Below are 14345 nucleotides of genomic sequence, written 5' to 3' on the forward strand. Positions count from 1 at the left end.
GAGGGCGGGCAGATTTAGTGGAGAACAGGCCTCTGAAAATGGATTCTAGGGAAGCTTCTCTTGAAGGTCCAGCTGCTGGGAGGTCCAAATGGTGGGAGTAAACAACATGTTCTGGGAGTTTAGAGGTGGAGTGGAAAGAAGGCCACATGGCAGAGAAGCAGGAGGAGGAGAGGGGGAGTTACATAGGAAGCTGCCTTAAACTGAGTCAGATTCTTGGTCCATCTCGCACAGTATTGTCTTCACAGACTGGCAGTGGCTTCTCCAAGGTTGCAGGCAGGAGCCTCTCCCAGCCAGGAAGGGAACTTGGAACCTTCTGTTTTTGAAGAATGGGGGAAATTAGTGTTGGAATGCATCAGGAAAGGAATGCATTACATGTAGTCTCCTATTCAAATGCAAACCAGGGCAGAGACTGCTTAGCAAAGGGGACAATCCATACCTGCTAGCACATTTAGAGCTCGTTAGCACATGCAGAGGAAAGGAATATATTAGTCCCAGGCGTCTCACACAGGTGCGCAGATGTCGTTGGACTACAACTCCCATCATCCTCAGCCACCATAGCTTTTGGATGTGGTCGTCCAACGACATCTGGACACCTAAGTGTGAGCACTCCTGCTTTATGGAGTATTTGAGGCTGACACTTTGCAAAGGTGAGACGATGCATGTTTGGTGCATGATCCCTGGTCCCTGATCTTTTTCTCCTTCCACTTAGCTACGGCATTGCCCAACCTATCTGAGAAAGCCAGCATCCCTTCCTACACTGAACAGGTGTAACGCAGTCCCAGGCGTGTGACCTTTTATAGGCGTTATTTGCCCTTTCCAGATCCTGCCGGCCATTTGTATTTGGCTCCCAGGAAAATGAGGGAGGCCTAAGGTGCCTTGTGGTTGTTAGGCAACCTGAGGAATGCTTCCTCCTCATGGCCTCAGGATCAACTCAGAGCTGATTGAGAACTGTGTTGTTCTGCAGCTGGCCAGCCACTGCCACGCGGCTATCTCCACCCTGCAAAGACTATGAGAAAAGGTCTTGAGCCATGTTCCCTGTAAGAGGGATTCCCAGATGCTGTTGACTACAACTCCCATAATCCTAGAGTTGCCATGCCCCCACCCCACCCCTGGAATTCCTGGTTTCACCCGGATTATAAGCATCTCACCCAGATTGCTTAGCCCACCCAGATTTGCCCGAATTTCAGCTTTCATTCAGAAAAAGAAAAAGCTAAGCTCTAGCCCTTGTGGAAGCGGAGTTATGGAGCAAAATGTGCAGTCACTATTCTGCTCAGAAATTATCTTCAAGGCAATTTTCATAATATGCCAATTGAGCACCCAGATTTGGTAAACCAGAATATGGCAACCCTACATAAGAAAGCCAGCGTGGTGTAGTGGTTAGAGTGCTGGACTAGGACCGGGGAGACCCGAGTTCAAATCCCCATTCAGCCATGAAACTAGCTGGGTGACTCTGGGCCAGTCACTTCTCTCTCAGCCTAACCTACTTCACAGGGTTGTTGTGAAAGAGAAACTCAAGTATGTAGTACACCGCTCTGGGCTCCTTGGAGGAAGAGCGGGATATAAATGTAATAATAATAATAATCCCCAGCTCCAATGGCCAATGGAATCCCTGCTACCGGGAACACTGGTCCCAATCTGCACCCAAGGCACTGCTGTGGCGGGCGGTTGGGGAGAACCAAAGAAATCCTGCAGCGATTTTTGAGAAGCTGAAGCAAAAGGGCAAGAGGGAAATGGGGTGGGGGGCTATTGACCAGCGCCAGTTCCGAAACACAGCATGAGGGCATGCAAAGGGAAGGTGGGGGAGGTGCGGGGGTAGTGACCAGGGCAAATTCTGAAACAGAGTGAGAACATGCAAAGGGGAAATGGAGAACATTTCTTGCCACTCTCTCCATAATTAATAGAGCGGTCTTGCAGGATCAGCCATTTCCGAAACACAGCAGCCAGTGCAGAGGTGCTCTTACCCCTGGACTTTGGGGCTGAAGTCCGGGGCCTCCACACTGCCTGGGCCCCCCAAAATCCTCTTTAGTCTGCCCTGGGTGGTGTGGTCGCCACTGGCCCTCACTGTGCTGGGCGGCCAAGTATTATTGTGACCTGTGCCGGATGCTTTAGAGACAGAGCGGGAAGTAGGGAAAGAAATATGTGGGATGGGGATATGTGAAGTTGTGTGTTGAAATGTTCCTGCTACTGCATATTGGCATAAATAGACCTGTTTTATATTTCTGCATTCTTGTGAGTGCAGTTGCTGTTTGTGCCCAAAGCCACGGGTTAGAAATGCTATGTGTTCCACAGTGTGCATGTGTGTAGGTGGGTGATGCTTCACTTGCAGGGCAGGGTGTGGGGGCTCCAAAGGCCTTTAGGTCCAGGCTCCAGCATTATAGGTGCACCTCTGGGCCAGTATTCCTTCTAACAGGGGTTTCCAGATGTTGTGGACTACAACTCCCAGAATCCCCAAGCAAAAGCCATTGCAGCTGGGGATTCTGGGAGTTGTAATCAACACCATCTGGGAAACCCTGTTAGAAGGAATACTGCTCTGGACCAGTACCACAGAGTGGCCAGTGTCGGTTACGAAACACAGAAGGAGAGCTTGCACGGGAGAGCTTTGCTGGGGGAGAGAAACAGCCAAGGTGCGAAAAGGGGGAGGATCCTGCAACTAGAACAGAAGGGTGCAGATCTGCAGTGCTTGCTCCCCGGAATCTTCTGGAGCACAGCCCTGGGGCCAGTTTTCACGTGAGCCTGCTCAGTCTGTCCTCCTCTTCTCCCCAGGCAGAGTATGAAGTCTCCCCGGATGAGAAGCGCAAGGAGATGGGAGAAGAGATCATCCGCGGGTTCTTCAACAGAAGTGAGGTCAGTTGCTCTCTGCCCTGCTGGTTGCAGGGGGCAGGAGAGAAGGCAGCACAAACGGAGTCTGGTGATTTGTGGATTTGCTGTAGTGGTGCTTGCTCTGTGGGCACACACCACCCCCTGCTGGCCACTGAAGAAGGATTCTCGGCCATATCATCGCTGCAATGGTTTATTCTACATATCCCCAGCGTGGCGTTAGGGGCAGATTTGGCAAGGGGAGATTGGCTGACATGATGAGGAAAATTACTTAATTCCCACTGAAATTCAAAGAGCCAGCACAGTACAGTGGTTAAAATGTTAGACTGGGGAGACCCCAGTTCAACTCCCCACTCAGCCATGAAGCTCCTGACCAGTCATTTATCTCTCAGCCTAACCTATTTCACAGGGTCATTGTGAGGATAACCATAACCATGTGCACGACTCTGGGCTCCTCAGAGGAAAATTGGGATTAAAAAAATGTGAATAAAGGGAATAAATAAAAGAATGCATAAATAAGTTAAGCAACACCTAATGTCCTAATTTCAATGGGAATACTCCCCCACCCCCCATCATGCCAGCCACTGTCTCCATAATTATTAGAACAGTCCTACAAGGCCAGCCATTTCTATTAAACCCTCATGTGTGAGAGGTTGGCCAATAGAGGCCTAGCTAAGACCACCTAACAGGTTTGTGGTTGAGATAGGAATTTCGTTTTCTGCCCCAGACCCTTAGCCACTATGCCCTCCAGTTCTCAAGTGCCTAGAGTGTCACTGGTTTGACATCATACCATGCCAGCTGATCTTATCGCTGTTTGCTCAGAAACAAGTCCCACTGAGTTCCACAGGACTTACTCTCAAGTAGTGGCAAACAGGACTGTACCCTTAATGCTCCACCCATGGTCATCCTTGCAGAGCCCTGGTTGTCTCCATGCATTCACGTTATTCTGGGTTTGCCTGCAGCTGCTGGAAACCATGTAAGGTTCCATCCAAACGAAGAATGATTGAATGCATTTATTACGACCTTTGATCAGATACAAATACACAGCAACAATAATAATACTACAATCACATAGTAATATTGTCCCACAAACAATGTGCTTCTGCTCACCAGCTGTTTCATAAATTTATCTAAGTAGAGCCAGATAATAACTGTTGATGAGTCTTTGCAACTACCACACAAAATTTAGGAACATTGTAGGTTTCCTATCTGATAGAAGGAATGTGATATAAAATTCATCAGTTCGACCAGGGAGATGTGATTATAAAGGAGTAATAAAACTACATTGACTATTGTTATGAAAATAACAATATAGCAACACATGATGGACAGATTCAACTTTGCTTGAACCACAGGGGCAGGTTCGGCTGACCATAGGGACTTTAGTAAATTTCCCATACATTATGTCTTGCTCTAAAGAACATTCTTTGGTGGTGAGGTGAGAAGAGTGACAATAAATAGCTGACAGGGTCCCATCTAGAATAACCAAGTTGCTCTCTTATAGCCTCCTGAATAAGGCTTAGTTTCAAAACGATACTAAGCCTGAACATGAATTTGCTCAGCCCTTTTCTCTCCCAGCACCGCCGTTGCCGCTGCTGCTCAATCTGTCACAGATGCCTGCAGTTCTACACTAAACGTAGTGTCATTTTTTAAATTATTTATTTAATGTATTTCTATACAGCCCAAAAGTAGCATCTCTGGGCAATTTGCATCTAGAAAGGGGCCAATGTTCTGGGCCTCCACTACCCCCTGGGGCCCCCCAAATCCTCTTTAGTCTGTCCTGGGTGGTGTGATCGCCGCTGGCCCGCACTGTACCAGGTGGCCGAGTGTGATTGTGACCTGTGCCGGGTACTTTAGAGACAGAGCGGGGAGTGGGGAAAGAAATATGTGGGATGGGAATATGTGAAGTTGTGTGTTGAGAAATGCTTCTGCTAATGCATTTTGGCATAAATATGCCTGTTGTATATTCTTACATTCTTGTGAGATGCGGGGTTGTGGGGTGGGGGGTGGGGTCTGGTTCCAAGGGCCTTTAGGTAATTTTGGAGCCTGGACCTAGGTGCACCTCTGATTGATCAACTTGTGGAATTCTCTGCACCAGGATGTGGTGGCAGCCAACAACCTGGATGGCTTGAAGAGGGGTTTGGATTACTTCATGGAGGAGAGGTCTATCAATCACTACTAGTTGGAGGGCTATAGGCCACCTCCAGCCACAAAGGCAGGATGCCTCCTAGTACCAGTTGCAGAAGAGTAACAGCAGGAGAGGGGGCATGTCCTCAACTCCTGCCTGTAGGCTTCCAGAGGCATCTGGTGGGCCACTGTGTGAAATAGAATGCTGGACTAGATGGGCCATGGCCCTAATTCAGCAGGGCTGTTCTTATGTTCTTATGATCATCAGTTGTTCTAATTAAGTGTTATAGCACTTGAACTGCAGTATCATGCAACAAAGGTGATTAAATGGCGTTTCAGAAGTGTCCTCCCCCCATCCCCACCTCTGATCACCACAAGTACAATTCTAGACTCAGTCTTGTATACTCGGTCTTGCACACCAAGTAAAATTCTATTATTTATTTATCTATTATTTTTATTTAATACATTTCTATACTGCCTGCTACCAAAGTCTCAAGGCAGTTAACAAACAAGTTAAAGCCAAATATTCAAAACAACGATCAAAATATATACAGAATTCTCCCTAAAACCATTTAAAACAAAGAAACAGTCAACTAAAAACCTGGCTGAAAACTACTGAACATCAGGGATGGAGCAGGGTTAGGATTAGGAAGTGTTTTCCACAGTCCCGGGACAGAAAGCTTGCCTCTGAGTTGCCACCAAAGGGCTAACAGCCTAAAAGGTAACACAAGGTAGACCCCAGCAACAGCCATTGTTCAGATGCTGTGCTCCCCTTGAGAGGTGTGCATAAATACAATGCTAAGGGATTGAAAAGCGAATATTTGGAGACTGCTTGGTTGAGCACAAAAAAACTGAACCCAATGGGAGCAGGGACTCTTCTGGATCTGGGTATGTTGAAATGAGAATGGGCCTTGAAGATGGCATGGGCTGTCTTGAAGGATGCTAACCATGTCACTCCTGGCTGTGTTGTCCTTCCTGTCTTAGTCCCTGGGCTACATGGCAGAGATCAGCGAGTCCCTCATGAGCGAGTGCATCGAGAACCTGCAGAGGAGCCCCTGCAAAGATCTCTTCAGCCATTGCGTGCAGTGAGTGCTGGGCCCTGTGGAGGGGCAGGGTGGGGCGGGGCGGGGTGGGGCAGAGTGATGGCCAGGCTTCACTACCTGAACCTTAGAAGAATGCATCCAGGTGTGAGGGGGAGAGAGTAAAATTGCCCTGCCAGTTAATTAGAAGCAGGACAGTGCTGAGGGCATCCTTTGGTCCTGAGAGACTGCAGCTGCTCACATGTCTGTGTGGAAGGAAACCATACTGACAGCATAACCCCCCGTCTTTTGCACAGCCGTCTGCACGGGTACCTGAGCGGAGTCCCCTTCACAAACTACCAGGACAGCATGTATTTTGACCGATTCCTCCAATGGAAATACCTGGAGAGGTAAGTCCGTGGCTTGCGTGACCAGGACCAGTCTTGTGCCTTTGCCAAACCAAGGCTCCCTAGAACAGGCTTTCAGTGTCCTCGTGGCCATGTCGTTTCAGACAATCAGTGACCAAAGACACTTTCAGGCAATACCGGATCCTGGGCAAAGGAGGCTTCGGCGAGGTAGGCCGCTGCTGATTTTATTTATTTGTTCATCATATCGATATGCTGCTTGATATGTGGTTATCCCTAGGTGATGATGATGATGATGATGTCGTCTGTACGGGGCTTCAGAGTCACACCCAGTGTGCTTTATCTCCCAGGTGGAATTTGAACCCAGGTTTCACCAGTCCATCCACGCCAGCTCTCGTGCCAAACCAATGAGCAAGTGCAGCTTGGCAGGAGGACTCTTCTGAATATGTATTTCGGCTCTAAGAGTGGCAGTGATTTTTTGATTTTTTTTAAGGAAGAGGAAACTGGGGTGACTCACACTTCCTGTTTTTCTGCAATACTTCCAAAGTGGAGCTTCCTGGCCAACTCCTGCAGTGGGGCTGCACAAGGCCTCCCCACATCAGAACCTGAGCTTCTCAGCCCCGGGGGGTGGGGTGGGGTGGGGGGGGAGATACAAAGGCTTCACTTCCCGCGACACAAAGAAGCTCACCTGACAGGAAGCCCCCGTGGCTCATGCTTCCTGTCTCTTCCGCATTGCATGATGCCCACAGCATTCTAAAGTGTGTTGGCTTGTGAGAGCCGGACTACACACTGCCAGGTGCAACTGTCGTTCAGTCATCTTTTAAAAAATAATAATAGTAACGACTGCAGTGGGAGTGGGTAGGAGGTGATGACAGTGCAGGAGAGACCTTCTCTTCCTGCTCCACTCCAGGCCCATCCCAAGCATCTGTTCCGCCATCGGGGTTTAAAAGGCATGTTTTCCAGCCACTGCGGGAGGTAATTTGGAGTGAGAAAACAGCAAAGTGCTCTCCTTTCCCTGCTTTTCTGGAGGTGTTGCCATCAGGCTATGCTTACGTGCATTTTCATGTCCTTTGTAGTTTGGTTCTGAGATGCTGCTCTGTTATGAAGCTGTGAATATCTTGCTGCTTCTGATATCTTAATCTGGAGGTCTGGTGAGAGCTGGCTTTATGCTTTGCACCCCACTGCAAAGGGAGGCATCAAGGTGGAACATAGAAAGCTGCCATATACCGAGTCAGACCATTGGTCTATCTAGCCCACCATTGCCTACACTAGGGCTGCTCAGCTTCAGCCCTCCTGCAGATGTTGGCCTACAGCTCCCATAATCCCTGGCTATCAGCCACTGTGGTTGGGGATTATGGGAGTTGTAGTCCAAAAACAGTTAGGGGGGCCAAAGTTGAGCAAGCCTGGTCTACATAGACTGGCAGCGGCTTCTCCAAGGCTGCAGGCAGGAGTCCCTCTCAGCCCTATCTTGGAGATGTTGCCAGGAAGGGAACTTGGAACCATCTGCATGCAAACATGCAGGTGCTCTTCCCAGAGTGGCTCCATCCCCTAAACGGAATATCTTCCAGTGCACACACATCTAGTCTCCCATTCAAATGCAAACTAGGGTGGACCCTGCTTAGCAAATTCATGCATTCTACCACAAGACTAGCGATCCTCTATTGTGTTAAAGACAGTATTGGGGCTCGTGGGTTTCTCTTGCTCAGAAGTCCTGTCAGTAGCCGGAGTCTTTCCCAGCCCTCTCTGGAGAAGCTGCTAGGAATTGAACTTGGGACCTTCTGCATGCAAAGCAGATACTCTGCACGGACTTACAGCGCTTTCTGTGGAAGAACCGTACGAAGAAACATGTTGAATGAGTATATTCTGGAGATGCAAGATCAAAAGGGTTCCACCTTGGGTTCACTGACTGCATCTCTCCACCCGAATAAGTGCCAGGGCCTTGTTTGAGCTCTGGTTTCTATCAACCACCTGTGGCTGCTGGATGCCTCCCTAGTAGTACAAGTGTGCACAAACCGAACCGGACTCGAACAGAACTGGGCATGTTAGGTTTCGCCCCGCTGATGGGTCTTGAATCTGAGGGTCGTGCAGATGGCCAGTGTACATACGTACTGGCCTCCAAAATGGCCACTGCCAGTGCAGAGAGGCCCAGAATGGGCTGAAAATGGCCCAAACCAGGCCATTTTGAGACAGGGGGAGGCCAGCAGGGGGAGGGGGACCCCCCATGGTCACAGCACTGCCCGCCCGGTAAGCCATCAGGGTTTTGTTTTTTTTTAAAAAAACTTCTTTAAAAAGTTTTAAACTGTTTTTTAAAAAGTTTGTAAACCATTATTTTTTTATTTTTTTAAAATTATTTTTTAAAAAAATTATTTTATTTTTTGATGTTAGAACCCCTGAACTGGCTCCCAGCCGGCCAGGGGGTTTGGCTCAACCTCGAGGTCGAGCCGGTTCACACATCCCTACCTAGTAGGCTCACCGTGTCTTCTCTCCAGGTTTGTGCATGCCAGGTGCGAGCCACAGGGAAGATGTATGCCTGCAAGAAGCTGGAAAAGAAGCGTATCAAGAAACGGAAAGGGGAGGCCATGGCTCTGAATGAGAAGCAGATCCTGGAGAAGGTCAACAGTCGGTTTGTGGTGAGTAGAGACCTGCCCAGTTGCTATCAAGACCCAGGGAACTGCCCTCTACCGAGTCAGACCATTGGTCCATCGAGCTCAGTATTGTCTGTGCAGACTGTCAGTGGCTTCTACCAGGGGCGTAGCAAGGTTGGAGTGGGCCCAGAGATAAGAGAAATGCCCCCACCCCCACTCACTGAAGCTCAGCTCATGAAGTAAAGAAATCTTAAATGAGCCCCAGGGGGGCCCAAATACCCTTTAGTCTGTCCTGGGTGGTGTGGTTGCCCGGCAGAGCATGATGATGCTTAATTTGCAGGGGAGGGGCGGCCTCCAAAGGCCTTTAGGTCCAGGCTCCAAAATTATGTAGGTGCACCTCTGCCACTGGGTAAAGCCTAGGAGGTAGGGGAGCACCGGAGGATTTTGTCCTCTGGCCACGGCCAGGCTCCCTACACCCCTCCCTGGACTAGATGGGCCTTTGGTCTGATCCAACAGGCTGCTTTGTTCTTGTGCTCTGTGCCAACAGGTCAGCTTGGCCTATGCCTACGAGACCAAGGATGCCCTCTGCCTGGTCCTCACCATCATGAACGGCGGTGACTTGAAATTCCACATCTACAACATGGGCAACACTGGGTTTGACAACGAACGGGTTACCTTCTACGCTGCAGAGATCTGCTGTGGCCTCGAGCATTTGCACCAGGAAGGCATTGTGTACAGGTGAGAGGTGGGTGTGATTGGCAGGTGCAAGGAGCACTGGGGAAGGGGTGACTCTGGTAAGAGGGTGAAGATGAGAAGGGGAGCCGTTCTCATTGCATCAGTGGCTCAGGGTCATATGGGGAAATTATAACTGTCAACACAGGAACACAGCCAGCTGCCTTAGACTGAGGCCGACCATTGGCCCAGCGAGCTCAGTATTGTCAACACTGGCTGACAGCAGCTCTTCATGGTTTCAGGCAGGAGTTTTCCCAGCCCTACCTGGAGATGCTGCCAGGGATTGGACCTGGAGCTTCTGCATGCACAGTAGATGCTGTACCATTGAGCTATGGACCCCCCATCCTCAAAACACTTTCCCCTAACCGGGAATTGCACCCAGGCCATGATGGCGTCCTAACCACTAGATCTCCAGGGTTGAGAAAAGGATAGAGTGAAGAAGTACTTCTTCACATAGCGCGTAGTTTGTCTATGAAATGCATTGCCATGTTGTAAAGGGTAACCGTTTGGATGGCTTTAAAAGGGACTTGGACAACTATATGGAGGATAAGTCTCCACTAGTAGCCATTGGGCTACTAGTCTTGATGGCTATGGACTTCCTCCAGGCTCGCCAGTTACAGGAGAGCAACAGCAGGAGAGAGGGCATGCCCATCACCTGTTTGTGGGCTCCCCAGAGGCATCTAGTGAACCACTGTGGGAAACAGGATGCTGGACTAGATAGGCCTTGGGCCTGATCCAGCAGGGCTGTTCTTAGGTTCTTATGTGCAGGGAGGTTGGTGGGTATAGAAGAGTATTGTGTGGCGCCCTCCCATTTGCAACCTGAAGTGGGGTTTAGACACAGGTTGACCACTTCCTCTGCAGTAGCCAGGGCCAAGATATTGTGATTTCAGGATATTCTTGTTTGGAGGTGCCTGGCAAAAAAATCTCATGTGCTGGAAAGAGGTCAAGAAGTTCTGGAAGCCTAGCTGGCCACCTGCTTCTTAATCTGGACTCTGTCTGTATCTCCCCTGCAGGGACCTGAAGCCAGAGAACATCCTTCTCGATGATGATGGTGAGTCTTAGATGCCAGACTCGGAGGCATAGAGGATGGGGGCATCCAAGTCTGCCTCCAGGACTATGAGTTCCGTGGCCTTGCGACTGATTTGCTTGGCTCAGACAGAGAAGTGCAGACAGTAGTAGGAGCTCTGTACGTGATTCACAATGACCCCAAGAAAATTGGGAAGCCCTTCGAGAAGAATCCTGGTGGCATATCCATGCCATATTGCACACCATTCTGGTTTGATATCTTATCTCTACATCAGTATTTGAGCAGACGGGTTTTAAACTCACAAGAAATGAGGACACTTCTTTATGAGAGCTCAGCATACTACTAATAGTACTACTACTAACAACAACCACTAGCCGACCCCGCACAGAGCATCTGTGCACTTTTGGGGGCAGGCTACCACTTTCCCCCCCACCTTCTGCCCCAGTCTCTTTGGGGCTGGCTGTTCCCTTCTCCCTCCTGCCCCACTCTCCCTCCCTTCCTCCCACCCGACTCTCTTGCCCCCTCCCTTCCACCCCCACTCTCTCTTGCCCTCTCTCCCCCTCTCACCCTCCCCTCCCTCTCACCCTCCTGCTCCATTCTCCTGCCCTCCCCTCCCCCTGCTCCTCTCTCCTGCCCTCCCCCTCCCCCATGCTCTCTTGCCCTCCCCCTCTCCCACACTCTCTTGTCTGGGATTTCATGGGTGAACATCTAAATCTGCCTTATGCAAGACCATTGATCTCAGACTTTTACTCTATCTAGGCCAATATTGATGTGTTTAGCCCAGTATTGTCTACTCCAGGGATACCCAACCAGTGGTACTCCAGATGCTGCCGAACTACAACTCCCATCATCCCCATCTACAATTTATTGTGGCTGGGGGTGATGAGAGTTGTAGTTCAGCAACATTTGGAGTACCACTGGCTGGGAACCCCTGGTCTACTCTGACTGATAGCAGCTTTCCTAGGGCAGGGGTTGTTCCCAACTCAGTGATACTTTTAGCTGGGGATTGGAGGGGCTGAACCATGGACCTTATGGATGCCAGACTTGTGCTCTTAATCTCAACCAACCTCTACTTTCTTGTGTCAGCGTGGTAGAGCAGTTAGAGTGTTGAATTAGGACCAGGGAGACCCAAGTTCAAATCCCCGTTCAGCCATGAAACTCACTGGGTGGACTCTGGTCTATTCAGTCTAACCTACCTCACATGGTTACTGTGGGAATAAATATAACTATGTACACCACTCTGGGCTCCTTGGAGGAAAAGTGGGATATAAATGTAACTAATAATAATAACGACCATGGCGCCTTTCAAGAATTGCAGATGAGAGTAACCCAGCATTTCATTTGGCCTCTATTACCCTCCCTCTCTTCTTCCCTGTAGGTCACATCCGGATCTCAGATCTTGGCTTGGCCATCAAGATTCTAGAGGGGGATACCATACGTGGCCGTGTAGGAACCGTTGGCTATATGGGTAGGTACAGGAAGAAGATCCCAGGGCTTCTCTCTGCAGAATTCAAAAACAAACCATTAAAAACCATCAATTCCATTTTTCAAAGGGAAATAGTCATTGTATTTACATTAATACAACTATTTATTGTATCAGAGTTGCTTTTCCAGCAATAGATTTTGATATTGTTGTATTGTATGAAATATATCTGGTTCAAAGACATGCTGTTCTGGTAGCTCCAGGTCTTAACACCCACATCCATTTCAGAGGATGAATACAACCGAAGGAAGCCCGGGCGGGTGCGTGGCTGGGGGAGTCAGTCATGTGACTTGACTCTGGGGGCTCCCCAAGGCAGTGGGCCCCCGGACAACTGTCTCCCCTTGCCCTATGATAGTTACGCCCCTGCTTACAATATTGCAGTGAAACATGTGAAAAATTAAATAAAAGGATCTTCTTCAAAACTAATATACTGTAGAATAATTCATATAACATATGTAGAAAAATGAATAAAAGTAACCAGTGTAAATCAAAAGTAGAACATTAACTAATAGTTAATGACTCCCTCTTTGTTTTTTTAAAAAAACTTGCTTTGAAGCAAAAAATAGCAAGCTGAAAACTGACGGTTGAAGGAAGCAGAATTGCTTATCCTGGGGGTTCCCAACCTGGCTCCCCAAATGTTGTCAGACCGCAGCTCCCCGATCATTTCCAGCCACAGTGTTCATGGGATGATGGGAGTTGTAGTCTTGACAACATCTGGAGAAGCAAGGTTGGGATCCCACTACCTTCTACCACTTCCTGGGGGGCGTGGGGTGTGTGGGTTGGTGTTTTGTGCCTGTACAGCACCACGGCACGCCATGCTTGCTTCTCCCTTCCGCAGCCCCGGAAGTGATTAACAACGAGCGCTACTCCTTCAGCCCGGACTGGTGGGGATTGGGCTGCCTCGTCTTTGAGATGATCGAGGGCCAGTCACCATTTCGCGCCCGCAAGGAGCGGGTGAAGCGGGAGGAGGTGGAGAAGCGGGTGCAAGAGGACCAGGAGCAGTACTCGGAGAAGTTCTCTGAAGACGCCAAAGCCATCTGCAAGGCGGTAAGCGGGCAAGGGGGGCAGTGGGAGAGGGGGCCGGAGCTCAGAGCCCCTGCCAGTCAGGGTCAGCAGTACTAAGCTAGATGGGCCAAGGGTCTGACTCGGTATAAGACAGCTTCCTATGCTTCTATGAAGGTATGGTTGGGAAGTCCAGAGGTACCACTTACCTGCAGCACCATTAAAACCTAACAGGGTCATTTCTTAAGGATTAGAAACCTTGATATAGGATGTGGTAGCAAGCATGAATTGTCCCCTTTGCTGAGCAGGGTCTACTCTGGTTTGCATTTGAATGAGAGACTACAGGCGAGGCCTGTCAGCTATTCTCTTTAAGGGATGGGACCACTTCGGGGAGAGCATCTCTCTCTGGCGGCATCTCCAAGTTAGGGGTGGGAGAGACTCCTCCTGCCTGCAACCTTGGAGAAGCCGCTGCCAGTCTGTGTAGGCAATACTGAGTGAGATGGACGGATGGTCGGACTCGGTAGGAGGCCGCTTCCTCTTTTCCTGTGACAGACAGATGGAACGGCAGTGTGGTCTCTGTGCCTGCACAGAACCAGCTTTCGGACCATTCTCTGCTGCTGGAGGAGGACATTTCCATGGGTTAATCTTCCCACGTGCTCCAGAGGACAGGACTTGAGTTAATTAGCTTAAGAGGCTTCATAAGCTTGGGGAAGGGTAACTCCTCCCAGTTCTTCCAGTCCTGCCCTCGCTCCTGAGACAGACCAGCCCTCAGCCAAGCCTCTCCTGCATTAGTTTCCAATTTTTCCGCATTTATTTCAATCTGCCTTCCTCTCTAATTTTCTTGTTGCTTCTAAGTCTTTTCCTCCTTTTTCTTCTTTTTTTAAGCATTTCTCTTCTAACTTTTCCCCTCCCTTCTCTCCTGGATGGAGTGAGATGGAAAACCAAAGGCAAAAAGAAGAACCTGCTATTCTCCCCTGTGGGCAACAAGCCAGAATGGATCTTGGGTTGACTCAGCTGGGCTCCTCTTCCTTGTGGCCGAGAGGGAAGCTTTGGTGACCAGGTCACTATGGGCCTAGCACAGGGTGGGTGGACAAACTTGGCCCTCCAGCTGCTGTTGAACTGCAATTCCCATCTTCCCCAACCACAATTTATTGGAGGCTGTGGATGATGGGGGCTGTAGTTCAACAA

General features: G+C 49.5%; 1 protein-coding gene across 4 annotated transcripts in view; it reads left to right on the top strand.

The window, feature by feature from the left end:
• Positions 1–14345, top strand: part of LOC128333867 (G protein-coupled receptor kinase 5-like) — a 107039-nt gene that overhangs the window by 74429 nt on the left and 18265 nt on the right. For 2 of the 4 annotated variants that reach the window (XM_053269902.1, XM_053269901.1), the window contains exons 4-12: positions 2764–2844; positions 5929–6029; positions 6281–6373; positions 6475–6538; positions 8818–8958; positions 9461–9651; positions 10659–10696; positions 12051–12140; positions 12994–13202. In XM_053269902.1, the coding sequence (XP_053125877.1) occupies positions 2764–2844; positions 5929–6029; positions 6281–6373; positions 6475–6538; positions 8818–8958; positions 9461–9651; positions 10659–10696; positions 12051–12140; positions 12994–13202 (1008 nt within the window). Of the gene's footprint in view, positions 1–2531; positions 2625–2763; positions 2845–5928; positions 6030–6280; positions 6374–6474; positions 6539–8817; positions 8959–9460; positions 9652–10658; positions 10697–12050; positions 12141–12993; positions 13203–14345 lie in introns of those variants that run through there. The other 2 variants (XM_053269904.1, XM_053269903.1) reach the window with 2 other exon arrangements.

The sequence above is a fragment of the Hemicordylus capensis genome, chromosome 8, assembly GCF_027244095.1.
Source record: "Hemicordylus capensis ecotype Gifberg chromosome 8, rHemCap1.1.pri, whole genome shotgun sequence".
Taxonomy (NCBI): domain Eukaryota; kingdom Metazoa; phylum Chordata; class Lepidosauria; order Squamata; family Cordylidae; genus Hemicordylus; species Hemicordylus capensis.